The sequence below is a fragment of the Heterocephalus glaber genome, unplaced genomic scaffold (genome assembly GCF_053883595.1).
Source record: "Heterocephalus glaber isolate CG9 unplaced genomic scaffold, H.glaber_assembly_v1.0 deba00000071, whole genome shotgun sequence".
NCBI lineage: Eukaryota > Metazoa > Chordata > Mammalia > Rodentia > Bathyergidae > Heterocephalus > Heterocephalus glaber.
In genome coordinates this window covers 1,508,378-1,536,365 of record NW_028258137.1, presented here as the reverse complement: position 1 = coordinate 1,536,365, position 27,988 = coordinate 1,508,378, and the positions used below count along the sequence as shown (strand labels likewise).

Below are 27,988 nucleotides of genomic sequence, written 5' to 3'. Positions count from 1 at the left end.
GGCGCGCTCTGCGCCTGCGTGCCAGCAAGTGGGCGTATCCGGCCGCATGACCTTCCCGCCCCGCGGCGCTGCATGGGCCCATCCCCAGCCCCAGGCCGAGCCCGCCAGGCGGCCGCCGTCCTGTCCCGGGGCGTTGGAGCCCGGAGCAGTCTCCGGGGGTCGGCCCGGGGCCCACGAGCCTCCCAGGGCCTGTAGGCGGGGGCCGCCGGAGAGACCTGAAGGTGCTGGGTGCCCCCGCGTTCACGCGCTCATTCATTCGCTCGCGTGGACGCCCTCTTGCGGGCGCCGGGTGTGGGCCCAGCCTCTCGCCGGACGGACGGCGGGAAGGAAACGCAGACTGAAGAGAGCTCCCGAGAGCGCGCGGAGCCGGGCCGGGGTCGGCGCTCAGCAGGAGCCGCCCAGCTTCGCGTCGCCGCTTCCTTCAGCCGTCTACTTGGGTGCAGCCCGGCCGGGCGGCGCGGGAGGGAGCTTGCCTCGGGAGGAGCGAGGAGGAGCGCGGTGCAGCTCGGTCCCCCCACCGGCAAAGGAAAGGGGAGGGGCTGGCGGCCGACCCCGCGCTCGCCGGCCCGGGCCGCTTACTTCTGAGCGAGCCTTGGTGTCCTCCCGGGCGAGGGTCGGGAGCCAGGTGCTCCACGCACGAGAATGCCGTGAGGGGCTCGGGAGATGTGTGCGACCTCGGCTTCTTGCAAGGTTGAACTGAACCGAACCGCGCGCGGGTCCGCGAGCGCCTTCTGGAGCCGCAGACCTGGACTCCAAGAACCGGAGCGACTGTTCCAGTGGGAAGGACAAAAGGACGGAATTACGGTGCGTCCGTCCCGACGGCAGTGAGGAGGGAGGAAGGAAAAGGGTCTCGAGGTTCTAAAGCTGCAGTTGCAGCTCCGAGACCCCGCAGTTGCCCGAGGCTCTCCCTCCCAGAAAAGCCGCCCCGAGGACCGCTGTGGTTCTCGGTTTGTTGGGACCCAGGTCCCTGCCTGCGAGGCGGCACCCTGCTGTCCCTAGCCTCTCCTTCCTTGGCTTTTGTTTTGCCTTTTCTTTTTTCCAGCCTCCTGCCAGCTGGGATCTCAGACGTCAGCCACCATGCCAGCTCTCGCTGTCTTTTAAGGCCGTTTTCCTATTTCTTTTGGAGAGCTTCGTATGTGGATCGGATATAGCTGCTTAGTGAATTATGGGCAACTTAAAAGTGTAAACAGGACACTGTGTCTTTATTGTCAGAATGTGCTTGCCGGAAATTAAAGAGTGAATCTCACAATGCCTGCCAAGCCTTTAGTGACTCAACAAAAATGAACTGTCACAGGACGGGACAGAGAGCGCAGGTGCAAATGTAGCAAAAGGTTAACAACAGTCCGCTAAGGTTTCTCTGTCCGAAATTTTTTACAGCAAAAAGATGAGGCAAATACTATGTTATTATTATTATGATATTGTTATTGTCTTATATCATTCTGGCCCGCTGTGGTTACTACCACAGAAAAATAAGATCCACACACGACAGAGACTGGTGACTTTCAGTACTGCATTCTGACTTTATCGTAATGTTGCTTGAGCGAAAAATAAAAATTGTAATAAACAAGACCTAGTCCCCCTCCCCCCTTTTTTGGTGATACTGGGCCTTCACTCTGAGCTATATCCTCAGCTCTCCCCACTTTTTGTTTCTTGAGACAGGGTCTTGCGATGCAGTTCAGGCTGACCCTGAACTCACAATGTAGCCCAGGCTGTCCTGGAATTTGCAAGATTCTCCTGCCTCAGCCTCCTGAGTGCTGGGATTATAGGCATGTGCCACCACGCTGGCCCCACTTTTTTTTTTTTTTTTTTGAAACAAAGTCTCTAAATTGTCCAGGCAGTATTAGAACTTGTGATCCTCATGCCTCAGCGTTCCTCAGTGCTTGAGTAACAGGTTTGTACCACAAGACCTACTCTTAATTTTTTTTTTTTCTTCAGACAGGGTCTCACTGTGTAGTTCAGGCTGGCCTCAAACTTGAGGTGATCCTCCTATCTCAGCCTCCCAAGTGCTAGGATTACACTACAATCATGCCCTCGGGAGTTCTTGGCCCAAGATGGTAGAGTATTTCAGTTTAGCCTGTGGTACCCAGAAAAATCTTTTCTGGAACTCTGACAATACAGAGGAGTGGCACAGCAGTGTGACCTGGAGTGGGTATCTAACCTCTCAGGACCTCGCTTTCCTCATCTGTAAAATGGGACCAAGAACGGCTGGGGGCGGTTCTAGTGAAAACAAGCATGGTAACGAGGATTTGTGTCAGTCCCTTAGCCAGAAGTCTGGCACACACCGAGGGTTTCATGGTAGAAGCCACCATCATTGTTCCCAGAACCCTTAGAAGGAAGGCGATGTTAGCACAGGGAGAGTTCTGCACTCCACAAGGTTTGTTGCCAAGGATAAAATTCAAGCTTTCAAGGCCAAGGCCGGGGATGTGGCTCAGAGGCACCGCGCCTGCCTGGCGACTGGAAGGCCCTGAGTTTGACCCGAGGTCCCTAAATATTCTTTTTTTTTTTTTTTGGTACCAGGGATCTAATTCTGGTCCTTGCGCTTGCAGCCCCATAAATCAATAAACATAAATACTGGCAAATGTATAAAGACCACCAAAAAATCCATTGATTTGACTGCACATACAACTTTGTCATTTTCCTTTAAGATTTGTTTCTCTTCGCAGTACAGGGGAGGCCTTTGCCCTGGCTCATTTCCAGCCCCGCTCCACCCCCTTTGAGATATGTTGTTGCTAAGCTGCAGTGTGGCCCAGGCTGGGCTTGAACTTGGCATCCTTCTGCCTCAGCCTCCCAAAGTACTGGGCTTACAGGCCTGTGCTGCTACACTCGGCCACTGATCTGGTTTTATGAGTGTATGGTCTGCCCTCCCGCCTGGATCCAAGCTCTGGGGAGCCACTTCGTACTCCTGTTCCTGAAATTTCTCAGCACCTAGATCAGTGCTAGGTACTCAGCAGCTACTCAAAAAACATCTGTTGAATGAACATCCTCCTCAATTCTCACAAATCCCAGCAAGGCAATCACTATTGGCTTCTCCACGTTAGGCTGGAACGGAAGGAAGCCAGTGAGACTGAGACTGTGCCCTTTGTAAGGGGCACAGAGTGAGACTTAAAAAATAGATTTACCAAGGGCCAGGGATTTAGCTCAGTGGTGTCACTGCCTGCCTCGAAAGCGCAAGGTCCTGAGTTCAATCCCTGGTACCAAAGAAAAGATTCTCTAAGCAGCCCCTGTAGGCCACCTACTGAATCCTTTCTGCCATCTTCTGTGTTTATATTAAACCTGGTCCTCTAGTAAACGGACATGTACCAGATGGCTGATCAGCAAGCAGTATCTTCAGAGCACATCGTATTCAAAAGGGGGAATGTGGGCTGGGGATTTAGCTCAGTGGTTTCCCCGCCTGCTGCGAAAGGGCAAGGACTCGAGTTCAATCCCCGGTACAAAAAAACAAAATGGGGAGTATGAGGTAAATGACAGCTGTCAGAAATTTTTTTGGGGGGAGTACTGGGGATCGAACTCAGGACCTTGCTTGCAAGGCAGGCGGCGGCAGCATTGAGCTAAATCCCTGGCCCAGCTGTCAGAATTTTTAAAAAGACTTGCCAAATGCAGGCTATTTCTTATGTGGACACTGAGTCAAAACCAGTACCCAAAAAAAGGGATTCCTAAGCATCTGCCCCAGGCTAGGTAAGGCCTAGAGTGCACCAAGGAATTATTTAACAATAAGTGTGTTAGGTGTGATGAGGCATTGGGGTTTATAAGAAAATACCACTTCTTGTTTGTTTGTTTTTTTCTGATACTGGAAATCGAATGCAGCATCTTTGCACTGAGCTATGTCCCTAGTCCTTTTTTATTTTTTATTTATTTATTATTATTTTTTGTGTGTGGTAACAGGCATTGAACTCAGGACCTTTCGCTTGCGAGGCAGGCAAGGTGCCAATGAGCTAAATCCCTGGCCCTTTTTTATTTTATTTTGAGACAGGGTCCCACTGATTTGCTAAATTGTCCAGACTGGGCTTGAATTGGAGATCCCCTTGCCTCAGCCTCCCAGAATGCTAAGAGCACAGGTGTGCGCCACTGCACCTGGGCCCCCTTCTTGTTCTGAGAGATGTAGAGAATGAAATGACCTGATGTTGGGATCTGCTTTAAAATATTTGAGGATAATACAAAGAGGAAAAAAAAAGAAGCACATCTGGCAAGCTCCTGGTAACCATGGAGTGGCACGAATTTTGGAGAAGTTGGAGGCAGAGATGCTGGTGGGGGAGCAGGAAGCAGAGGGGACCTCGGTGGCGTGGGTGACTCCAGCGGGCCTGAGGGGAGGCCTGAGCCCGGAGGCTCAGCAGGCAGAGACCGCACTGCGGAGCCAACTCCACAGCTCCTGAGAGGGGAGGACGCCCAGGCCAACTCGGAGCAGCAGAGTCCCAGGCACCTCAGAGACACGGAGGCAGCCAGCTGAGCCTCCCTCCGCTGCTGGGAGGCACAAGAAGCACTGGAAGCGCCTCACGATCCTGCGGGCCGAATCCACAGCCCAGGGCTCGGCAGGACCAGGCTCCCGAAGGGCATCTTCAACCATTGTCTGTGGACTGATGAGAACCAGAGGCCCAGGGACTCAGCAAAGCGGTTCCCAGAGCTCGGGCTCCCCAAGGCTGAACCGGGAGACAGAGCCAGCAGGCCCTGGCCTTGCTTCCCCTTCCTTCCTCCTTTTTTTCCTTTGGTACCAGGGATCGAACTCGGGTCCTTTCGCTTGTGGGGCAGGCAGCGGAACCACTGAGCTAAATCCCCAGCCCCTCTTTTTGTTGTTGTTGTTCTGTATTGGGTTTGTTTTTTTTTTTGGTCTTTTGAGACAGGGCCTCACTGTGCAGCCCAGGCTGCTCTGGAACTCACAGAGATCCTCCCGCCTCAGCCTCCTGAGTGCTGAGATCACAGGTGTGTGCCACAACACCCAGACATTAATATGTTTATTTTTAAACATTGACATCAAACTCAGCTGGATGTCAGGTATACGGGTACACTGCCGTAATCCCAGCTGGGATTGGGAGGTTGGGGCAGGAAGATTTACAAGTTTGAGCCCAGCCTGGGCAATTTAGTAAGGCCTTGTTTCAAAAGAAAACGGGGTGGGGGGTCCCGGTGGGGATTTAGCTCAGTGGTTTGGCCACCTGCCTCGCAAGCACAGGGTCCCGAGTTCGATCCTGGGTACCAAAAACAAAAAAAAGGAAAGAAAATGAGTGAGGGGGATGATGTAGCTCAATGCAAAGGCCATGGGTTCAATTCCCAGTCCCACTACAAATAATAATAACTAGTGATAAAAGCAAAAGCAACTAAGACCCCTCAGCCCCGTTCCTGCACTGGGACAGATGGCTGAGGGCACTAGAGGGACCAGCTGCCCTTGTATTTATTTATTTTATTTTTTTGGTGCCAGGGATGGAACTCGCGTCCTTGCACTTGCAAGGCGGGCAGCGGCAGCACTGAGCTAAATCCCTGGCCCTGCCCTTTTGTTTTATCTCGCTCTCCCATTTCTGGTGACGGAGCACACAGAGTCCACGTGTTACAGGTGAGCCTCCTTCAACTCCCAGATCCCGTCCCTGCCAGGCGCCAGATCCCATTCCGATGCAGCCACTTTAGGACTCTGATGGGGGGGGCGGCTAAAGAAAGGGAGTAAATCTTGTGCCAGGTGGCACACGTGGGAGGCTGAGGCAGGAGGATCCCTGCAAATTCTAAGCCAGCCTGGGCTACACTGTAGGAGCTTGTCTCAAAAAAGAAAGAAAATTTTTTTTTTTTGGTACTGGGGATCAAACTCGGGTCCTTGCGCTTGCAAGGCAGGTGGTGGAACCACTCAGCTACATCCCCAGCCCCCAGAAAGAAAATTTTAAAAGGAAAATGTAAGCTACACCGCTGGTCTGGATTCCGTTCTTTGTTCAGTGTTCAACTCAGTCAGGACCTGGGGGAACAGGCTGATTTTCTGGGGCTCAGTTTCCGGCGTGTGAAGAAGCCCGCTCGCCTCCCATCTGTTTCTGGGGCAGTGAGGAGATGAGGGGAGGCCACACTCTGCTGCGCTCGCCTCTCACGCTTCGGCCACTCACCCAGCAACCTCTCCTTTCTGCCCATAGAAAATGGCTCGCTCTTCAGCCTTGGTCACCGGGCGCAGAACATGCATTTCTGCCACACAGGTGAGGCCCTTCCTTCAGTCTCCTCTCACCTACAAATGTGGGGGTGACACAGCCTTCCCGTGAAGCCGAGGCAGGTGCCAAGCTGGCTGGGCCTCTGGGGTGGCGGGCACGGTGGGCCGAGGAGCCGCCTGGACACCCAGCATGGGGCCCTCGGGGCCTGGGGATGGGACTCGGGCACAGACAGCAGCGGGCAGGTCTGTACTGAAGGGACCCTTATGCTGCCTTTGGATAACCCCCTACATGCATCCCTCATTCATGGATTTGCTTATGTGTTCACTGGACAGAAATGAAAGGAATCCTAGCCTGGTGTGGTGGCACACGCCTGTAATCCCAGCATGGGGGAGGCTGAGGCAGGAGGACAGCCAGGAATTCAAGGCCGGCCTGGAACACATATGGAGACCCTGTCTCAAAAAAAAAAAAAGAAGTGAAAGGAACCTGTTGTGGATTGTGTCAGATGTCCCTCCAAAGCCTCATGCTCATAGGTGGAGCTTTTCAGAGGTGGCTGGATCATGGGTGTGTGAATGTGGATTAAGGATGTGATGCTGGGACCATGGGTGTGCAGTGCTGGATAAGACCACTGATTGGTCTAGCACACTTCTGGGTGTGGGTGATGGGAAGCCTCACCCTGCATGTGGGTGGCAGCGGCCAACAGATGTGCACCCTGGTGGGAGGAAAGGGAAAGGGAGGCTGCTGCTTCCCTGCCTCCTGCCTGCCCTGCCCTGGACTGTTTCCCCTCTGCCACGCTGCCCTGCCTGGGAGCCCGCTGACTGTGGACTGAGCCCTCCACACACTGTGAGCTGAAATAAACCTCTCCTCTTGGGTGCTTTGTCTCAGCAACAGGAAAAGTAGCTAAGGCAGAATCCATACCACAAGCAAGCATTAATCTAGATGCAGGATGTATGAGGATGAGGAGCATCAACTGCATAGGAAACATACTCAGGGGTGCACACATGTGCTGACTCTAGATACCCTTATTTTTTTTGAAATACAGTCTTGCTATGTTGGCCAGGCTGGCTTTGAACTCCTGGGCTCCAGTGATCCCCCTGCTGCAGCCTCCTGAGCAGCTGGGTGCACAAGTGGGACTCACTGCCCTGGGCCAGGCTGTGCGAACTCAGTGTGTATGGTTGGTTCCTGCTTTTCACCATCCACAAGACACTGTCACGACGTGTTGCATGGGGGCATTACCCCGTCACCCCAGGGTCCCCGTGAAGGAGGGCACTTGATGCAGATGACACAGAGGAGGGGACAGAGGGGTTCCTGCGACCCCCTGAGGCTGGTGACTTTGCGAGGAGGGCACCCATGCGCTTCACTGTCACTGCAGACTCCATGCCAGCCCAGTCCCTGGCCCGTCCCCAGGGCTCAGCTCATGCTTGCTGATTTCAAGAGCACAGGGAGGGAGCAGGTGGCCTTCAAGGCCCCACAGACTGTCTCTGCTTTCTCCTCCTCCCCTCCTCTCCCCCATGTTCCTGGCACACCGGGCCGGGAGGTTCTGCCCCAGGACCTTTGCACTGGCTGGGCCCCCAGCCTGGAATGTCATCCTCATCCCTTGGAAGGATTAGAAAGGTCAGTGCCTGGGCTCCAGCCAGAGCTACAGGATTGGCGACCTCGGGAGCAGGGCAGAGGTCTGGTGCAGCCACCTGGGGCAGGGGTCACTGAGTTCCCGAACCACCAACTTGGAGCATGGGTGCCTTCTGGGACAGCTTGAGGACATCACTCTAGTGTGCTGGTATGGTGCCCGAAGGCCACAGGAGCCCAAGTTTGAGATCGGTTTCCTTTCTATGAACCTGGGGGAAACACTGGTGGTAAGACAGAGGGACACGGGGATGGAACATCATGCCCAGCCAGGGGGTGAAGCCACCCTCCTGCGACCAGTCTTTGGCACAGGCCAGAAGGGTTGCAAGGGAGACCCTGTCTCAAAATAAAAAAAAATAAAAAAGGGCTGGGGATGGAGCTCCTCCTGTGCCAGGCCCCAAGTGCTGGGATTAGAGGCATGGGCCACCTCGCCCGGCTGGGTTGTCAGGACTTCTCTGGCATCAGTCCATAAATGTGTGGTCAGGTAAGAGACTGTCCCTGAGTCCCGGGCTGGAGAAACATGCTCTCCTGGATACAGCCATACCTGAAGCTTGAGAACAGCATGAGCTTTCCGAATAAGCCTCCCTGAATAGGTTGCCACGGAGGACAGGCAGGCAGGAAAGAGCTGGGGTGCTTCGTCGTGGGCTGCGCCAGCTGATGTGAAAGGTGGGGACAGGAAATGTTATTCCAATGGTGGTGCTGCGTGGGGCTGAGGTCCGCTGGCTTCTGTGCCAACTGCTCCCTCCTTAGCTTCACTCCTCGCTCTGCCCCTCGGCCAGCAGTGGCACTTTTCTGAAGAATACATGTTGAGAGGGCAGGTGTCAGGGTACCTGCATGTCACCTGAGGCACGGGAGTGTTCAATCAGCGGTGGGGGGACCTCGGTCCCTCGGGGGCCTCCCAACAGGTGGCATCTGTTGGCAAACTTGCTTACGGCACAATTCGTTTCTTTCTACTTTAAGATGCTGTCTTTCAATGGAAGTTTAAAGAAATAACAAAAGCGAAGTTGCCATGGGGTGAGTAATGACCCTGCTCTGCTTGCTGTGTGATTAACGCTGTGGAAGCGACTCGCATCTGAGGCCACACTGCTGGTGGTGCCATGCTGCGTGGGCTTCCCGGTCATTTCAGAGCTGACTTCCAGAGACCGCAGCCTCCTGGGCGAGGACTGGGCACTGCCACCTGCAGGCTGCTGCTCTGTTAGTGTCAGGGCCTCCAAAGCTGGATGGGGCCAGAGGCAGGGGCCTGGGGCTCTATCCTGCTGAAAAAGTCCAGTTTGGTTCATTCTGTCCCAAAACAAAGGGAAAAGAGATTCAATGTGGGGAGAGGGTAAGGCAAGTAGGAAAAAGCACTTTTACTGAAAGATGAATACTGTTGGCTTTTTTTTTTTTGGTACTGGGGATTGAACTTGGGACCTTGCACTTGAGAGGCAGGCGCCAGAACCACTGAGCTAAATCCCCGCCCCACTGTTGGCTTTTTAGGGTAGAACCTCTAGATTTTTTTCTAAATATTATTTATTTATTTATTTATTTTTATTTACTTTTTTTGGAGACAAGGTCTCCCTGCCTAGCCCAGGCTGGCTTTGAACTCATAGCAGTCCTCCTGCCTGAGCCTCCCCAGTGCTGAGATTACAGGTGTGCACTCCCCTGCCCTGCTGGTAGTTCGGACGTTGGCTGTTCCCCAAGGTGCATGTGTAGAAGGCTTGGCCTGCAGCCGGAAGCACCCCTGGGAGGTCCAGGGGCGTGGCCTCAGGGGCGTAGCCATGGGGCGTGGCCGCGGAGGGAGATCGGGCCCCTGCGGCCTCCCTCTCTTCCTTTCTGCCTTCCAGCTGCCGGAGGCTGGGCTTCCTCTGTCTCATGCTCCCAGCAGGCTGCTGTGGCACCAGCCCAAAAGCAGATTTCCGGGACTGTAAGTCAAGTAACCCTTTCCTACTGTGAAGTTATCATCTGTCTCAGGTATTCTGCCACAGTGAGGGAAAGCTAACACAGATGTAGATATGCATTTAGAGATAAACTGGTTTTAAGCGGTTCAGAGCTGGGTGTGGTGCTGCACGCTTGTAATCCCAGCACTATGGGAGGCTGAGGCAGGAGGATCGCAAGTTTATGATTTAGCGAGACCCTGACTCAAAATTCTAAAAAAAAAAAATGTTGCAGATGTAGCTCCATGCAAAGGTCCTGGGTTCAACCCCCGGTGCACACACACACACACACACACACACACACACACAAACACACACGGCTCCCTCGACTATGGAGCCTGGCAAGTCTGGCATCTGTCTGCTGCCCAGCTGGCTGGTGACTCAGGCCAAGAGCTGACATGGCCGTTCTGGCTCGAGCAGCTCCCAGCAGAGGCCCCCGTCACTCTGTGGGGGCAGGCTGGGCTCTCAGGTAGGATAAGGCCACTTTACTCCAACCCACCAGCAACACGCACTCAGGAACCGTGGGGTAAGGACTGAGTGCCGAGTGAGGGCTGTGGCCCCGCCGGGCTGATGCCCCGGCCGGATCAGGGTTCACCACCTGCAGCACCGACAGCTGAGCGCTCGAGCTGCTGGGCCCTGGGGTCTGGGCTACAGAGTCCATCGAGCATCCCCTGGCTGTTTTGAGGCAGCTTCCGGTGTGGGTGACAGGACAGTCACCGAGTCATCAGAGCTGGGGGGACCCAGAAACCCCCAGCTTCCCACTTACCAGGACTGCATGTCCACGAACTGCCTCGAGTTACAGACATAGGAAACAGGGAGGAGTCCAGGGCCAAAGAACTACAGGAGATCCTGGTTTCAGCAAAGTGAAATGGGTGTGTTTTTTTGTTTTTGTTTTTTGAGACAGGGTCCTGCTATGTGATCCAGGCTGGTCTTGAACTCATGTGTAGCCTAGCCTCCAACTCATGGCAATCCTCCTGCCTCAGCCTCCCAGATGCTGGGACTACAGGTGTGTGCCCTACGCTTGGTTCTAAATGGGACTCTTGGAGCATCCGTGTTACACAAATGTGTACCCTCCGTCCCCCAGTGGACATTGCTTCCTGAGATCCCCAGACATTCTGTGACCTCAAAGTTCTTGAGGTTGCTTCCACCTAGGGAACAAGACCCTGCAGAGAGCAGCCTCCAGCCAGTGCTGGCCAGGGCCGAGGGAGGTGAAATGTTACGGGCAAAGCCTCTGGCCCAGGAGGCTGTGACAGAGTGGAAGAAAGCTCTAGGCTGTGGACCCTGATTCACGGCCCTGGGCTGCTCCCATCACCAAGCTCCCAGTCCCTGACAGGACGCCCTGGACGGGGCCTTGTTGGAAGCTGGTAAGCAATGAGCTCTGGCTGGAACCTAGGGCTCTTGAGTTCAGCCTGGAATGAAAGAGGCCCAGACACCGCTGCACTGGAAACCAGGCTCTGTGTGCGAGGCTATATTTTAGCACCCTGGATGCCAGGCCCCCTGAGGGATGGATCCCTATCACAGTGGGGCTGTAAAACGCTCCAGGACACAGTGAGGCCATGGAGCCCCAGATGCTGCAGCCTCCTCCAGGGGCCCGGGCTTCCTGCCTCCTCAATGGGACAGGGCAGTTTGGGCCCTGCCGAGGAGATGCCAGCCTTTCCTGCCTTCCCCAGCTGGGAGCTTTGGTATCAGCAGCAGCCTGTGCTTGACCTTGGGGAACCCCAGGTTCAAGACTTGGCCAGAACAAACTGTGCAGGCTGGTGGGCGGGGACTCAGCCCAGACAGGCGGGGGGGGGGGCAGCCACCTCTGGAGAGCAGTGTGTGTGCAACTTCAGCACGCATAAGTCACTGGGAGGGCTTGCAAAAGCACGACAGCTCAGCTCACCCGAGTGGCTGCCTAGGTCCACCAGGGTGGGCCAAGTGGCTGCCTCCGCTGAGCCAGATGCTCCACAGCACCCCCTGGAGGACACCCTGGGCCCTGCACAGAGGCCGCCCTGAACCCCAGCTTCCAGGCCCAGTAGAGTCCAGGCAGGGCAGTCTGACTTGTAGCTCTCAGGACACCAGCAGAACTCAAAGATGGGTTGAGATACTGCTTTAAATTTTTTGTTGATTTTTGAGACAGGGTCTCTTTATGGAGTTCGGACTAGCCTTGAACTCACTATGTAGCCTAGAATGCCTCCAACTTGCAGCTATCCTCCTGCCTCAGCCTCCCAAGTGCTGAGATTACAGGCGTGCACCGCCTGCCCAGTTTGTATGCTAATTTTTAAGAGAAAGAACAAAGAAGCTCTGTGTTGTCAGCTTTCCATTACTGTAGCAAATACCTGAGTTAAATCAATTTAAAGAGAGGAACTGGTGGCAGGCATGGTGGCACATCTGTAATCCCAGTATTCTGGGAGGCTGAGGCAGGGGGATCACAAGTTGGATCCCACTATGGCAACTTAGCACGACCCTGTTTCAGAAATTTAAAAAAGGGGGACTGGGCGTGTACTCAGGGCCAAGGTCCTGGGTTGGATCCCCAGTACCTCCTCACCCCCATGCACAAGGAAATGTTTATTTTGGCTCATGGTGCTGAGGCTTCAGTCCCTGGGTGGTTAGCACTGCAGCAGCATGTGGGCAGGGGATCCCCCCTCCAGGGCTGGGGGGTGGGCTGGAAGGGGACACTGGTGTCCCACAGCCCCTCCTAAGGTGAGACCTGGTGACCTCACCTTCCCACCAGGCTCAAAGGCTCCAGCCCTTCCCCGCAGGGGCAAGGTGGGGACCTCGCCCTTGACATGCGGCCTTGGGTGCCTGACCCCAGGTGTCAGGTCCCATGGCAGTGGCCTCCCCTCCACAAGAAGTGGTGCCACGGGTGACCCAATGTCTCCCCACGAAAGCAGAAGACATAAAGAAAAGGCTGAGCCCTCAGCCACCAGACCTGAGTGTAGCTGATTCCTGGTGGCTCCCTCGGGCTCTGTCCTCCTTACCCCTGGGGCACCCGGGCCCTTCTGCGCACCTCGCCCACTTCCCCACGCCCAGCCTCTCTGCCCTCTCTGTGCCTCTTGCTCCTCTGCCCATGCAGTTAAAAATAAAAAATCTCCCTGTGATGTAGATATCACACACACTGCCTTCACCCTCAGGGAGGGCACAGGGGCCTTCAGAGCAGGGCCCGGACTTCAGGACTTCAGCTAGGTGTCGGGCCTGGCACCCAGCTAGGCTCCGCAGAGGCGTGTCATGATTGGTCGGGATCGAAGGCCATGGGCGGAGCCCTGAGAAGTGGGCGTGGCCTCCACCTGCCTGCAGGTGACTGTGGCTTCAAGGCTTCAAGCTCTCCGTCTGGCCAAGGTGAAAGAGCCAGGCCAAGGGGTTCCCTGGGTTGCCTTCCTCCACCCAGGGTGGGTCTGGATGCAGTCTTTTTTTTGGATGTGAAAAATTACCATTTATTTTAGGGCAGAAATAAGAAAAAGGAGACTTGCTCAAGGGGAAAAGGGTGCTTTGGAGGGAAGAGAGGATGAGTCCTGCAAGCAGAACCTATCACTGCGGGAACAAGAGGGCAGTGGCCCAAAAGGCCTTTGCTGCTGTCCTTTCACGTCTTCTCTGAAAGCTGACCCAGGTGGCCCCACTGGCTCTCGCGCTAGAGGCCAATGTCAAGTGCCAGCTTCGGTGAGTTCCTGGGTCAGAAGCCTGGTTCCGGGTGCAGGCTCAGCTGGACCCCGGGTCAGGCTTGTGCGCTGCTGTCCCTGGCCCAGTCTTTCCAGGGTTGGTCAGAGGCGGTGAGCGCCAGGGTGGCTGCGTCTCTGGTGTCCCAAAGCAGGCCCTTGGGCCTCAGGACTCCAGCCAAGGCCACAGTGGCCTCCCCCGGGGCAGGCTCCGGCCGGCCTTGGGCTGACAGTGCCCCCTTGTCACAGTGCACTCTCCACCGCACGCGCAGTGTCTCTCCCGAGAGGAGGGCGAGGAGCTGGAGCCAGAGAGCAGCTGACTGTCCTCCCAGTCGGCCAGAGGAGCCGCCTGCATGTCCCATCTGCACTGCGACCAGAGCTGTGCCCAGCTGGGCCCAGCTGACACCCGGGCTCCTTGGCACCAGAAATCACGCTTTAAGCTTTAAGCGCTGCTTGGCATCCAACCTGCTACTCAGCGAAGGACAAAGCACTTCGTTCCCAGCTCTCTTCTGTGCTGTCGCCACTTCCCTCAAAGGGGCCACCTGTGTCCAAGGCCTCACCGCAGGTCCTGTGTTCTCCAGAGAATGCGACACAACCCAAGGGCGAAGCCGACTGGGGCCAGGCCTCACGGTCGAGGGAACTGGGGACAGTGACTCCCGAGGTCTGCGCTCCCGCAGTCTTCAGAAGCAGAAATGGACCCAGGTGAGAAATTTAGCAACTGGCAGCCAGTGTCCTGGCCCGGTGGCCCATGGCAAATTCTACTGGGTTTCCAGTCTGCAGGTGGCCTTGCCAAGGCCTGCAGGCAGGGAGGGAGGTGGCCCCTCTCCGAGGCTTGGGGGGCAGGGCGCCTCTGTGCCCACACAACTGCTCCTGCTCCTTCCAGGCAGAGGAAACAGATTGCCCGTCAGACACAATGCTTCCTTTGGCTCCTGTTTTCCTCCTCAAATCAAATTACCCCACTGACACAAATTTCAGCAACACTTGCATTTCAGGTCACAGGGACTTAGTGCTGCAATCAAAGATCTGAATGAAATTCCTCGATAAACATAGTAATTAGGAGCATAATAAAAGCAGAACCAAAATGTCCCACCCTCCCGTAAACTAAACGGAAATCTGATTCATTTTTAAAATGATATTTGGGCTTCACATATAAGGGGTTCATTTTCATAAAGGCACAGAAGATAGAGGTCATTACAACAGCCACACGAGACTAGCAATGTAATTATAAAATAAACCATACCCTAGCAGGCACATTATTTTAATGTGTTTGCAAGAATTGAATATTCTGTATGTAATTAAAATCAAAGAAAAAAAAAGCATTGTGCAGAAAATTAATTAAAAGAGGAAAACAAAAAAACTCTGAATGTCATAAAATTACAAATACAACAAAGCAACAAATTAAATGGAAATTCCAGATTTCAGTGACATTAGTAACCAGAACATAAACAATGAGTTACTTAATCATCAAATTAACTAATTTAGAAAGGGACGGTGGCTGATGATTAAACCAAAGGATCTAACTCTCCTTTGCTTACGAAGAAACCTGGACCACGGCTTTCCAGTAACTTCCACAAGCTGGCGTTGCTCTTCTTAGAGAGCTGACAGGGAAGAGCACATTCTGTCTGTCCCTACACCAGAGATGGGTACATTCATTCAAGTTTGGTTTTTTTGGTACCAGGGATCAAACTCGGAACCTTGCGCTTGGGAGACAGGTGCCAGAACTACTGAGCTAAATCTCCAGCCCCTCATTCAACTCTTTAAGGCAAGCGAAGGAGAATTTCTTGACATCCGCAGCCCCCTCAGAAACCATTGATTTTATCCATGTAAACAAAAAGAAATGAACAACCCCTCCTGCTGAGGACAGTGTGTCTCTCACGTGCCAGGGGGTTCGCCGCTTTTATTTAAAAGAAAGGCAGACGGGAACAGACCAGGCCCGGCCATACACGTATGGAGAAATGGCCCACAAGAGACAGGGACACGTGGGCAGCCCACGGGTGGGCCCTCAGAAGGGGGGGTCCCATGTCCTCTGGGCCACCAGGCCTAGGACAGACTCAGTCACAGAGATGCCTGAAGCCAAGGCCACAGGACACTGCTCATCCAGACAAGCCTGGGGTGCAGGCAGGTAGGGGGTGAGGTGGGGCCCCTGGCAGGCGACTACAAAATGGTGATTAGCAAATTGTATCAAAAAGTATCAAAACATTTCAAAAAACTCTAAAAACAGCCAGGTGTGGCAGATGCAGGGTCAGGTGTCTAGGCATCTATGCAGCTACCCCACGTATGCTGCAGAAGATTCAGCTGGGGCCCGATGCCAGCCACTGTCCTGTGGGCAGCAGCATGCAGGAGACACCAGGAGGCCTGGCCACCGCTGCATGTCGCTGAAAGGTCCCTCTTGGCTTAGGGCCGGGCACCTGGAACCACCAGTTAATTCCCTCAAACTCAGGGCAGAGCCCTGGGCCTCAGAGGATGGATACCACTGCCCCCTGGCGTTTGCCTTCACACCCCAAACTCAGAGTTAGCTTCTGGAGTCCCTGCAAATTCCCCAGAGGTCACTGAATGGTTCAGGGGAGGCCGAGCATTTGGAATACAGATACACACCTGTGGCTCTGCCTAAATCCAGGCCTCAAAGGCCCGGGTGGGAGCCTTGATAAAAGGGCAGAATGTTGGAACTGCCAGGTGAGCGCTTCTGGGGGGTGGTTCCTGCTATGTTGCCCAGGCTGACCCCAAACCCCTGGGCTCAGGCAGATCGTTCTGCCTCAGCCTCCTGCGTAGCTGGGACTACAGGTGCGTGCTACCGCATCTGGCCCTTGATACATATTTGAAGCAGCAGATCCCTGCGGACAACCAGCCCCCTTCAGCTTTCCATTCCCTGTCCCTTTTATTATCACGTTTATGTCTTATGCAAACAGGGTCCTAACTTAGGTGAGGACCAAGCCCACAACTAATACAAAGCTGGTACTCTTAATTCTTAAAAAAAAAGAGCAAGCAAAACCTGAATAAAAGCCATCCTGATTTTGAAAGATTGAGGAAAAACAATCCAGGTGTTCTCAAAGCTCCAAGAACCCCAGAGCACGGACAGGTTATTTTGTTGTTGTTGTGGAGACAGGGTCTCGCTGTGTAGTTCAGGCCAGCCTTGAACTCACTACACAGCCCATGCTGGCCTCCAACCCTAAGCGACCCTCCTGCCTCAGCCTCCCGAGTGCTGGGACTATGGACAGTCTAACCCAAAAGTGGCATGCTGTTTTCATTCAGACCAGTTGGCTGCCACCGTGGCCCAACCTCTTCCCAAAGGCCATCCACTTCTGCCCTGCCACCACTCTGCCCACCATTTCGCCCCGGCCAGATGGCACAGTGCAGTGGGTTTCCAGTTCCGAAGCCCCAGTAGCAGAGCTGACCCATCACCAGCCACATTCATGGCCCGCAAGCTGCCTCTCCCACAAGGCACCAGAGACTCAGGAGCCGGCCAGAGCTGCCCCAGGCAAGGCCCAGCAGCAAAATGGGGAGGACGGGTGAGGCTGAAGCTCGGGGCTCGCCTCTCCTGGGGCCAGGGCCACCCTGTGTGAACGGCCTGACCACAGCACCCTCTGCTGGGCTCCAGGCCGTCCAATCTCTCCGGAACACCTTTCACGGAGGTCTGGGACTAGGGATGAAATGAACTGCGCAGGCTGGGCCTTTGGAAAGGCTGGCGAGGCAGCCAGCAGTGAACACAGGCCTTCTCAGAGCCTTTGACACACCCGGCCGCACGGAGCCTCACTGCGGTCCCTAAGCCTCTGGGGGCCGCCACACGCAGGGGACACAGGTTCCCACACGCTGCTCACCCCACCAGCGACAGTGTGCACGGAGGCTTTCGTCTCCCCAGCTGCCCTTCTGGCTTAGGGAGCAGCAGAGGATCCAAACCGAGCGAGCCCCGCGGGGGACAGAGGAGCAGGGGAAGAGGAAGCGGCTTTGCTTCTTCGGGTGTCAGCGCTCACCACGAATCTTCTCCTGTGAGCAGACTCCGCTGAGGTACAGGTCACCGCTCAGGACTGAGCCGATCCCCCTCCCCGTGGCTCTCGTGTTGTGCCCAGTCAGTCGGGGGCCTCTCACCGCGGTCCAGGGTGCTTGGGAGGGGCGGTGGGCGGGGAGGCCCGCTCTGTAGGCGGTGCAGCTGCCATCGGCAACAGAGCCGACGCAGAGGGAGGGACGCCGTCACCTGGAGGAGCCCGGCGGCCATCGGCCCTGACCCTGTCGCTTAGGGAAGGAGCGACACAGGAAGGCTGGCTGAGGAGTCTGCCCTGTGCTCAGCAGCGCTCAGCAGCAGGTACAGGCCCAGGACGCCGGCCACCCTGTGGGCCCAGCCTGTTCCAGTGGGCAGAGCCCTCACGGCTCTGGGGGCTGCAGCCAGGGGGCGCCACATGGACTCTTCCTTTCCTGAGAAGTAAATGTCGAGTGGGGAGCTCCGTACCGTGGTGTGAGTAGGTTAGGGACAGGGACAAGTGAAAGCACACGTTACAGTCTCAGGTTTGTAAAGAGCTTCGTGTCACTTCCCTCTTCCCTTCTTGGTTGCCTGTTACCTTTTAGAATTCAGAAAGATTCCTAGCCGCGAAAAAAGGACCGTTCAGAAGCAGCAGCAGCAGCGCCCTGAGGGAAGTCCCTGTCCTACCTCCGACTGTCCACCAGGTCTGGGTCCTTGCTTACGGCCTTGTCAGCGGCTGCCAAACATGGCCAGTGCTCCGAGCTCAAGAAACCGGCGGAAATACAGTCTTGGGGCTTCCCTGAAGTTTTACTTATTCTGGGTTTTTTGAGACAGGGTCTCCCTATGAGTTCAGGCTGGTTGTGAACTCACTATGTAGTTCAGGTTGAACTTGGATGTGTGGCGATCCTCCTGCCTCAGCCTCCTGGGTGCCGGGATTACAGGTGTGTGCTGCCATGCCTGGCTCTTTCCCCGGTGGTTTCATACCTGACACTTCTGAGGTGGAGCCCAGGAATCTTACTTTTCAAAGCCAAAATGACGTGTTCCCCCAAGGCCCCGAGTCTCACTACAGAAACTACTGCATCCCTCAGGTGCAAGCTACTCCCGGGGTGGCCAGGAGCCCGCGTGCGCCGGCCATGGTGGAAGGCGGCCGCCCAGGGTGTTGACTGCCTGGGTCCCGGTGTGACTGCTCAAGCAGGACACGGCATGAAGTCCATGTGACTGATGGCTGTGACGGCGTAGAAATAGCAAAAGTCACAGAAGTAAACAGAAGCTGGTGAGGAGCGTGGGCGCGTCCGGGGCGCTCGGGAGACACCGGGGTGCGGGAGGCGGCTTGGTCACTGGCCGCAGTCCTGCAGCCGCCTGCCCTTGCCCTTCTTCTTCTTGTTCTCCGGCCGCGGCCTGAGGGCGCACACGCAGGCGGACACGCCGGCGATGGCCTTGGGCAGGTCGGGCCCGCGGCTCCACTTGTCGGCCTCGCGGTCGTACACCTGCACAGTCTTGGCGAAGGCCGTGTTCTCCCAGCTGTAGCCGCCGAGGATGTAGATGCGGCCCTGCCACACAGCCACACCCGACTCACTGTTGGCATGCAGCAGCGGCGCCACGCGCGTCCACTGGTCGCACTGAGGGCTGTAGGCCTCCACGCCCAGCACGTCGAAGCGCTCCATGGACTCCACGTCGTCGTCACTGCCGCCGATGGAGAAGATGCTGTCGCCCAGGCTGCACATGCTGTGCCAGCCGCGCGCCGTGGTCATGGGCCGCCGCTCCTCCCACACGTCTGTGCGGTGGTCATAGCACAGCAGGTTCTTGCGGTACGGACCGATCTGGTAGTCGTGGCCGCCCGAGATGTACACGAAGTCTTTGTAGATGGTGCCCGCGTGGCCATAGGTGAACCTGCAGGGACCGAGGACACAGGGGCTCAGTGCCGGCCAGCTCCACCTGCCCGGGCTGGGGCCTCAGTCTCATCTGCTGCAAATTGGAGCAACCTGCCCCATCCGGCTTTCGAGGACCGAAGGAGGAAAAGCAGGGACCAGGTGCTCCATGGCACTTACTGGGTTTGAGACAGGGTCTCATTATGTAGTCCAAGCCGGCCTCGAACTCGTGGTGATCCTCCTGCCTCAGCCTCCTGAGTGGAGGGTTTACAGGTGTGTGCCACCACGCCCATATCCCATGAGCACTCTACAGACACAGCCACTGAATGCACGGCCTGCGGTCAGGACACCTGGCCAGGGTCCTACCCTCACTCTGCTCCAGGTGGCCAGCGCCCTAGCCAGGACACCTGCATGGACCAGGCTGGGACCCTTCACACAGTGGCTGGGAACCGAGACACAGTGCTATTCAGGCACACACACCCGATCAGACATCATTCTGGAAGGAAGGAACGGAGTACACGTCCAACCATGAGGACACTGAGGGACAAAGCACACACGGGTCCGAGGTGGGGTGGGGGTGGGGGTGGGCCGGGTGTCTGGGCAGTGGACTCTTCTCTGTGACACTAATGGAGGGCACACGACCGTGTGGCACAGCGGGTGGACCCTGACGTGCAGAGACTGGGGTCTCTGTTCATAATAACAAGTCAGTGTCCCTCACCAGCAACAAGCCCTGGACCCTGCCAATGTGGGGCGCTAGGGGCAGGCGAGCACGTGTGCGTGAGGAAACTCTGGGCTTTCTCTGCTCAATTTTCTCTACACCTAAGACTCCTCTAAAAGCTTATGTTTACTGAAAAGGAAAAGAGAAAAAAATGAAAAGGCAGCCAGGCATGGGTGCAGCCTGCAATCCCAGTGCTCAGGAGGCTGAGGCAGGAGGACCACTGAGAGTTCGAGGCCAGCCTGGGCCACAGTGTGAGACTTTGTCTCAAAAAAACAAAAAAGTTCAAACAAAAACCAAAAAATAAAAAAGAATTTTTAAAAAGGCAAACAAAATAAATGGGAACTAAAGGTTAAAATAAGCCCAGGTAGGCACATCATGAAGCTCTGGGCAGTGGGGACCGAGCGGGAGGTGGGGACAGATCGGGCTGGGGTCGGGGGCAGTGTGCGTGGAAGCCGAGCCCAGGGCGGACAGAGGGGCTGGGTGGGGCTCCAGGTGGTGGACGCCCCCTTCTACAGTGCAGGCAACACACGAGGAAAGCTACGGACCACGTGCGGCAGTGGGCACACATGGACTGCACTCACTCTGATGCGCTCAAAGTGTAGGAACCGCACTGTCAGGCTCCACCCCTCCATCTGGGGTGTGGGGTGACAGAGCCCCAAGACCGCGGGGACCCGGAGGTGGGCCGATACTCACCCCACCGACCTGCCCGTTCGGCGGCCCTGGCTTAGCGGTGAAACCCTTGGGCCCACCCGGGCGTCATCGCCTGGAGCACCGCAGTGAGGCGCCAACTGGGAGTCAGGGCTCAGCAAGCGGGGTGCAGCACTGCGCCCTGGCTGCCCAGAACGCCTGCCTGGACCTGTCACCTAGAGCTTGAGGGGCTGGGACTCGCCCCAAGTGTGACTTTAAAACAGGCTCACTGCCCCACTCCTGCCCAGACTGGGGGCCTTCAGTAAATGCCTTAAAGTCACAGCTCAACACTCGGCTCCCTGGCCGCGGGAGTGGGGCAGACTGGGAAAGTGGGGGATGCCTCCTTCGGCAGCGGAGCTCATGCCCACACTTGGGCGGTCTGAGCCGGAGCTCGGCTCCAGTCCTGGTCCACCCACTGCTATGCATGAGAAGCCAGGAAATATTGCCCAAACGTGGAAGCCAGAATATGTGGGAGGTGACCGGACAAATGCCACATCACCCTGGAACAGTGAGCTGCAGAGGCCCCCACTCACCTGGGCAGGCCCCCACTCACCTGGGCAGGCCGGCCACGTAGGACCAGGAGTCGGTCTTGGGACTGTAGGTCTCTACGGAAGACAGCGCTCCGTTTTCATTCCGGCCACCAACGGCCACCAGCATGTCTTGGATGGAGGCCAGGTAGAAATCCACACGGCGCTGGTTCATGGAGGCCACCTGCGGAGGTGAGACACCTGTACCTTCCCCCCAAGCTGGGGACATGTCCCCCTTGGGTGCTGTGACCTCAACCGTGTCCCGGAAGCCACGCCCCAGGAGGGTGTAACAGTGCCCAAGCAAGCTTGGGAACAGGACTTAAACCAAGGAAAGATGGGGTCTCCAGAGAGGCTTTGCAGAGTCCCCGAGGGTCCTTAGGACATGCACAGCCTTGGGAGGAGGTACAGACACATGGTTCCCCAAACTTGTTTGGCCATGTGCTCAACCTCGTGGACTAAGTTTCTGCAGGATACACAGTTCAGAACTGTCAACTTAGCAGTTTTCTAAAAATTAAAAAAAAAACAAACAACTTTCCCTTCTTCCACTCCTTCAGATTTGTTTCATGGGGCTTCGGATGGAGCCCAGGGCCTCGTGTGTACAAGGCACATGCTCTACCACTGAGCTACACCCCAGCTCCAGATATTTTTAAACACTGATGATGATGGCTGTCCCTGTTAGCAGCAGAAAGCGGCACTGAACAGAAAATTAAAAAGCAGACAACCCCAGCTCTCTTGCTTTTTGAATAATCTCAGCAGGACACATGCACAAGACCACACATCCACCCCGCCACGGAGCTTCTGGGGCTGGACTGTGGGGCTGCAGCCTCCTCCACGCACGTGACTCAGCCCTTGTCTCAGGTTTCTGGGAATAAAAGGGAAAGGTCACCTGGAATCCGTCCAGAGTGTTCAGCTCAGGAAAACCCCCAGTCCACAGCAACGTGGAGGTGAGTATAAGGCTCACACAGGGTTTTCCTGGAGAGGGGTTTGTGGGAGACGGGGAGCCCTTCCGTGAGCCAGGGGCATGCCAGTCAACCTGTACCACAGCCCCGGACCTCAAGGCCACGCCAGTCTCCAGGGGTGGAATAGACACCAGGTGAGGGCGTAGGCACAGAGAGCAACGCCCCGGCCACCCTGCCCCGGCCACCCTCGGGAGGGGCTGCGGTGCAATCACGGGTCGAGTCCCAGTCCGGCCCAGGCTCCCCCCACAGCCAGGGCCAGGCTCAGGCTCTGCTGCCTATTTTCTTTTTCATTTTTTGTTTGTTTTTTGAGGTAGGGTCTCGCTCTGTAATTCAGGCTGCACTTGAACTCAGGCCAACCTCCTGCCTCCACCTCCCGAGTGCTAGGACTACAGGTGTGTGCCACCATGCCCGGCTCCAGTGCCTCTTGGAAACCCCTGCAGGAGCAGAGCTCCACACAGAAGATGAGGCCTGAGGAATCTTTGGTTTTTTGGTACCAGGGATCGAACTCGGGTCCTTGCGCTTGCGAGGCAGGCGGCGGCACCACTGAGCTACATCCTGGGCCCTGCACAAGGAATCTTGCTGGGACAACCATCTGGTAGGCAAGAGCCTCGTGTCGCTGTTTATACTTAAATGTTAATTAGCTAAAATGAAAGAAAACGGAAGACGTGCCTCTTCGTTTGCACTGGCCACATGTCAAGGGGTCAGTGCCACCAGGGCCGGTGGCTGCCGTGCTGCAGCACCAACACAGGATGCTCCCGGAAATGGAGCAAGAGCCACGGGCAACGGCCGCCCTTCCTCTCCCCAGCCAGGGCGGGAGGTGGGTGGCTGCCACACCTTGCACACAGCCGGCAGCTGGCAAGGCCCAGAGGAGGCGGGAGGTCGGGGCTGGGTGAAGGGGACCCCAGACGCCTGGAGTAGAGAAAGAATGGGCTTTGGTCTCACCTTGATCCACTGTTTACAGCGGGGGTCATACCTATAAAGCAGGCTGGAGGCCGCGTCCCCTCCGTTGTCCCGGGAGAAGCTGCCACCTGCGATGAAGATGAAGCCGCCCAGCACGGCAACGCAGTGGTGGCTCCGCCGGGCTGGCAGTGGCGTCTCCTTGACCCACTGCTCACTCTTGGAGTCCAGGTAGCAGGTGTCGTCGCTGAGCTCCAGACACCGCTCGGAGACCTCGCCGCCCACAAACAGCAGGCGCTCGCCGTCCGTGCGCAGTGCGGTTCGCGCCGTCTGCAGGATGGGCTGCGCCGCCAGGCTGCTGTGGTAGCGCACGGCCTCCTCCACAAAGTCCTCGCAGCCGGCCTCGCGGGGCAGCAGTGCGCAGACAGCCGGCTTGACGCGGTGCAGCAGGTCGCCCTTGGGGATGAGCGGGAAGCGGATGTTCTCGAGCACGCAGCGGGCGTGCGCCTCGCGCTCTGGCTGCTGTGTCAGCCACTGCAGGGCCGCCTGCAGCAGGTCGTGCTCACACTCGCGCTGCACCTGGCTGCTGCTCAGGTACAGGCACAGCTTCTGCATGGACACGCTCTGCAGGAAGTCGGGCGTGAAGGACAGGGTGCCAAAGCGGCTCAGCACAAAGCCATCGATGAAGGCGTCCAGCCGCTTGAGGCTGTAGATGGAGGCCAGCTCCTGCAGGTACAGGTAGTTGTCCTCGCTCACCTCCTGCTCCAGGTACTCGCAGCAGAAGTCCACCGCCGTCCAGATCTGCAGCAGGTGCGCCGTTTCCAGCACGTGGTCGATGTTGCCACCATCCAGCACCAGCTCACCGCCGTACAGGAAGTCCACCACGGCCTTGAGCCCGATGGGTGAGGCACCTACCAGCACCACCTCCTTCTCAAAGGCCTCGCGCATGCCCAGCGTGAACATGGAGTTGAAGTAGTCGCTGCACACAGCCAGCAGGTTTCGGTGAGCAGGCACGCGCTGCTCCTCGGCCACCAGCACCACATCACAGAAGAGGCCTCGGAGCCGCTGCTCATTCAGCCGCTGCAGCACCGTGGTGGGGTGGTCGGCCCAGTGGTACACCTGCGGGGGAGGGCATGCTTAGCGACAGGGACAGGAGCACCCAAGGCCACCACTGACCCCACTGCAATTTTCCAGTACAGGGATTGAACCCTAACCTCCCCACTGAGCTCCATCCCCAGACCTTCTTCTTTTTTATTTTGAGCCAGGGTCTTACTAAGTCCTTCAGTTACCCAGGCTGAGCCGGAACTTTCGATCCTCCTGCCTCAGCCGCCCAGAGTGCAGGGATTACAGGGCTGCGCCACCGCATCCTGCTTATTTCTTTCCATCTAGGTGCTGGCTACATGGTGCGCTCTGTGTCTAGAAATGCAAGGGCACACTTTTCCAGAGAGTGCTAGGAACAGAAACACAATCAGCCAAGGGCTAGAGAACCCTATTGCTAAGAGCTCTGCCCAGAGGAACCAACTCGGAATCTGGCTGCGAAGGACAAAGGTTTCCAGCGGTATCAAACTTAGAAAGCAACACTGTCTCTGAGGCCGATGCCGGAAACAAAGCCCCTTTGAGAGTGCAGCCGGAGCTGCTGGGTTTTCACACAAGATAAAGCAGACCTTGGCAACAGAGAGCGTTCTCAGGGAACCGGCCTCTCTCACAAGCGAAGCCCCATTTTTCTTCTCTTTGCACCCACAGAGCCTTGTCCCCTCTCAACCTCCGATTGCTCATGACTCCCTTTTTCTAGCACAGTGTTTCTCTCTTATTTTGCACTAAGAAGCCTTTCAAGATATTTTGTCCTTAGAGCCACCATCCCCATCCCCCCCAATTTAGCCACTGCCAGCACACTGCTGTCTACCTAGGGGCTGTCTGTATATCTCTATGGAGAAAGGATAAAATTCCTTCTGGACCTCAAGAACCAATCTTCACCCCCTGGGAACAGTGTATCCCCTCACTGAGAATGTGTGATCTGAAAGAATGAGAACATTTAATCTCTAGGGTATCTGACGTCCCAGGACTCCAGGAGGCTGAGGCTGGAGGAGCCCAACCTGGGGAAATGAGTAACTTAGCAAGACCCTGTTTCAAATTAAAAAATAAAATAAAAAGGGTTGGAGGTGGAGCTCAGTGCAGAGGCCCTGGGTTCAATCCTCAGTACTGAAAAAAGATCTTCCAAAAGGACACTTTTACCGAAAACAGGGCACCAAGAGTGTTTGTAACTAGGAGACATAAGAAAATGGGGACTGTCCCCGTAGTGACACCCCCAGTCTCTACCTGGAGCAGCTGTGGGCACCACAACAGCCCCGAATCCTCTTGAGAATCATCTGGGGTCGGGTTACCCAGACCTGAGCTCAGATTGCTCAGATTCCAGCTGAGCAGGTCTCCAGCCAGCTGGCCATGTTTAGTTCTTTCTCTCTCTCTCTGTGTGTGTGTGTGTGTGTGTGTGTGTGTGTGTGTGTGTGAGAGAGAGAGAGAGAGAGAGAGAGAGAGAAAGACAGGGTCTTGCTCTGCAGTTCAGGCTGGCCTTGACCTCACTATGTAGCCCAGGCTGGCCTTGAACTCCTGGTGATCCTCCTGCCTCTGCCTCAGGTGCTGGGATGACAGACCTGTGCTAGCACACATGGCCAATCGGGACTTCTTACCCTGTCCCACTGACCTCCTGCCATTGATACAGAGAATAACTGGGCCAAGCTGTGACACAGAGGACGCTCTGAAATGCCAGAATGGAAAATGAAAACACCCAGCCATCATGTCACGAATGGCTTGTGGCCCGAGCTACCTCTGATTTTACTGCACTGTATGCTCCTTGCCTGTTTCTACCTCTTCTAGTCCTCAAGGAGATGAGCAACACCAATAACCAGAGTCAGCCTGACATAGGCAGTGAGCATTGTCCACAGACCTTTGACGACTCGCTGATCCTGTATGGCCGAGACACTCGGGTCTGCCTGCTTGCCTCCATCGCCGAAGAGACCGCAGCCCTGGAACAGAACGGGAATCCTGAGTGTGTGGCATGAACGCCAGGTTACTGATTCCCTGCGGGCCTCGCTGGCAGACAGGACAAGCTCGGAAACAATCACTTGGAGAACAGTGGGAGAGAACAGAGTACTACAACACACTCTTTGCTACTATGAGTTGAGAAAATCAGGTTGTCAGCATCGCTGTGAACACTTAACTCAAATTCTTTTACCATCTAAAAATCTGATGACAGTGTGCCGTACCCACCTTGGGGGATTCATCTGCAGTGGGGCTCTTGGCGGATTCATCTGCAGTGGGGCTCTTGGCTAGATGCTAAGTGATCATTTTGGAGCCCAGACCGTGGCCCTGGAACCAAGCTAAAGGACTTCCACATGCAGCCTCCTTTCATTCCACAACTATGTGGGCAGGAGACGTCACTTAGCCCGCTTCACAGATAAGCACAACGAAACTGTGGTCTCAAAGCTAGCAGATGGCTGACAATCAAACTTGGGTCTGTCCAGCTTCAACACTCAGGCCCTGTGCCTGAGGACACTGAGCGAGGTCCTGGCTTTGTGGGGACCATACGGGAGGCAAAGGACGCGATGCAGTGATGATGAACACCTACATGGTGCGCTCCAGACACAGGCCCCATCCTAGGGCTTCTTCCCATCTCCCCTCATTTAGCCCCCACACTCCACCTGGGGCCAGCACATTATTCTCCTGGGGTCACAGAGAAGGAGGGGACAGCAGGGGGCTGAACTAACCCACTCAGCTTTACTCAGCCAACAAGTGGCAGAGCTGGGGCTCCAACGGAGGAGGCTTCCAGCTACTCTTAACCCCTCCAGTGCTGGCAAACCTTTCAGAGCTTTCAATGACACGGCCTGCTGCACCCCGCAGGACACCTCTGTGGCCCTGCACCATCTTAAACACAGGTTTGGGCCAGAGTGTTAACCCCTCTGACTTCACCATCACGCTCAGAACAGGCTGGGGTGACGGTTTCCCCTGGTGCTGCAATGCCAAGCAGCTCATCCACCACCTGGAGCCAGGCATCAGAGGCCTGGGAGGGCAGGGTGGGCACAAGTCACACACTGGGTTGAGGGCTCCCGGAAGAATGTTCTCCTGCTGAGTCTCTAAGAACCAACCTGTTACCCATGAAGTCTCTGCTAATAAAGAACAATGTGGTAAGAAATCGGCACTGTTCTGAGACAAATGGGGACATGAAAGGGACTCCCGTGTTCCCTTGGGAGGAATGAATATGGGCACATTTCTTCCTGTCCCACTCTCTCCGGGCAAGGGACAGATAGATCTCTGGACAAACTGCCCACTTTGTGATCAGGACAAGCTGCCCGAACCCAGGCCTTTCTCTGTGGCCCCAGGCAGCTGGGTCGCCCTGGGGACCAGCATTCCTGCAGTACCTACTGCACATGACTTCCCGTTTCACCTTGGCCTCAGAGACAGGGGAGCCAGCATTCCCAAGGGAGACACCCGGGCTCAGGTGGCCGAAGGGCTCGCCCACGGTCACACGGAAGAAAACACAGGATCCCCCTCAGGTTTACCCTCCAACGCTAGAAGCAATCTTTTCCAGGCCGAGATATCCAGAGTCCCCAGCACTGGAGGCTCCTTTCCGCCCCCGGCCAGGTCTGGGGCTCGGTCTTTCCCGGGTGCTGGGTGCCAGCTGCCTGCCCGGCTTCTTGAGCAGGAGAGCGGTGGGGACCCCTGGGGACCCTCCGTAGGCCCGCGGCAGAGCCTCGTCCGGGACAGGGGGTAGGGTGGGGGCGCCGGAGCAGGAAGCGCCCCGCGGCCGGGACCGGGACTCACCGACTGGGCCCCGGCGGCTGGGGATCCGGGACGCCGGCGCGGGCCGTGGGGGCGAGGCTCACCTCCACCGCGGAGACGACGCCCACCGGCGGCCGCCGCACAAAGCAACGCGGTGACCGCGAACCGCCGCCCCCGCCCGGCGCCCCGGCACGGCGAGCGTGGCCACCGGCGGAAGGGGCGCTAGGGTGCGGGTGGCTGGCGGCGGGCGGCGGGAGGCCCGGGGTCGACCCGCGGCGCCGCCAGGGCTCCGCCCGGAAGTGCAAGGCCCGGGCGGGGGCGGCGCGCAGCCAATG

The 27,988-nt window shown here is 56.4% G+C and overlaps 2 protein-coding genes across 21 annotated transcripts; one reads left to right on the top strand and one right to left on the bottom strand.

Annotated features, from left to right (window-relative positions):
* Window positions 1-22: 22 nt before the first annotated feature.
* LOC101696467 (uncharacterized) lies at window positions 23-17,329 on the top strand. Of its 19 annotated transcripts, XM_087199091.1 has the most exons (8): window positions 25-4,914; window positions 5,408-5,539; window positions 6,096-6,155; window positions 6,440-6,668; window positions 8,688-8,741; window positions 10,545-10,646; window positions 13,063-13,276; window positions 13,522-14,417. In XM_087199091.1, the coding sequence occupies exons 6-8, from the start codon at window positions 10,603-10,605 to the stop codon at window positions 14,233-14,235; spliced, it is 972 nt and encodes a 323-aa protein (XP_087055217.1). In that variant the 5' UTR covers window positions 25-4,914; window positions 5,408-5,539; window positions 6,096-6,155; window positions 6,440-6,668; window positions 8,688-8,741; window positions 10,545-10,602; the 3' UTR covers window positions 14,236-14,417. The 19 variants fall into 19 exon arrangements, 18 of the variants coding, with proteins under 18 accessions (XP_087054901.1, XP_087054834.1, XP_087054775.1 ...); XM_087198775.1 differs by lacking the exon at window positions 6,440-6,668 and having other exon boundaries at window positions 23-804; window positions 1,043-4,914; window positions 13,063-14,417; XR_015446547.1 differs by lacking the exon at window positions 6,440-6,668 and adding an exon at window positions 17,146-17,329 and having other exon boundaries at window positions 24-4,914; window positions 13,063-13,974.
* Klhl36 (kelch like family member 36) lies at window positions 14,512-27,943 on the bottom strand. 2 transcript variants are annotated; one of them, XM_087198558.1, is made up of 6 exons: window positions 27,696-27,943; window positions 25,822-25,900; window positions 24,170-24,296; window positions 22,926-23,999; window positions 21,051-21,208; window positions 14,512-19,114 (listed from the first exon to the last, which is right to left on the bottom strand). In XM_087198558.1, the coding sequence occupies exons 4-6, from the start codon at window positions 23,841-23,843 to the stop codon at window positions 18,559-18,561; spliced, it is 1,632 nt and encodes a 543-aa protein (XP_087054684.1). In that variant the 5' UTR covers window positions 23,844-23,999; window positions 24,170-24,296; window positions 25,822-25,900; window positions 27,696-27,943; the 3' UTR covers window positions 14,512-18,558. The 2 variants fall into 2 exon arrangements, with proteins under 2 accessions (XP_087054684.1, XP_004842777.1); XM_004842720.3 differs by lacking the exon at window positions 24,170-24,296.
* Between the last annotated feature and the right edge of the window lie 45 nt (window positions 27,944-27,988).

Coding starts and splice junctions, on each gene's coding strand:
- Klhl36 (XM_004842720.3), bottom strand. CDS start 25,881: ATGGAGGCAAGCAGGCAGACCCGAGTGTCTCGGCCATACAGGATCAGC. Junction 21,209..22,925: donor GCTGTAAACAGTGGATCAAG/GTGAGACCAAAG, acceptor TCACCTCCGCAG/GTGGCCTCCATGAACCAGCG. Junction 19,115..21,050: donor TACGTGGCCGGCCTGCCCAG/GTGAGTGGGGGC, acceptor CGGTCCCTGCAG/GTTCACCTATGGCCACGCGG.
- LOC101696467 (XM_087198775.1), top strand. CDS start 13,258: ATGTCAAGTGCCAGCTTCGGTGAGTTCCTGGGTCAGAAGCCTGGTTCC.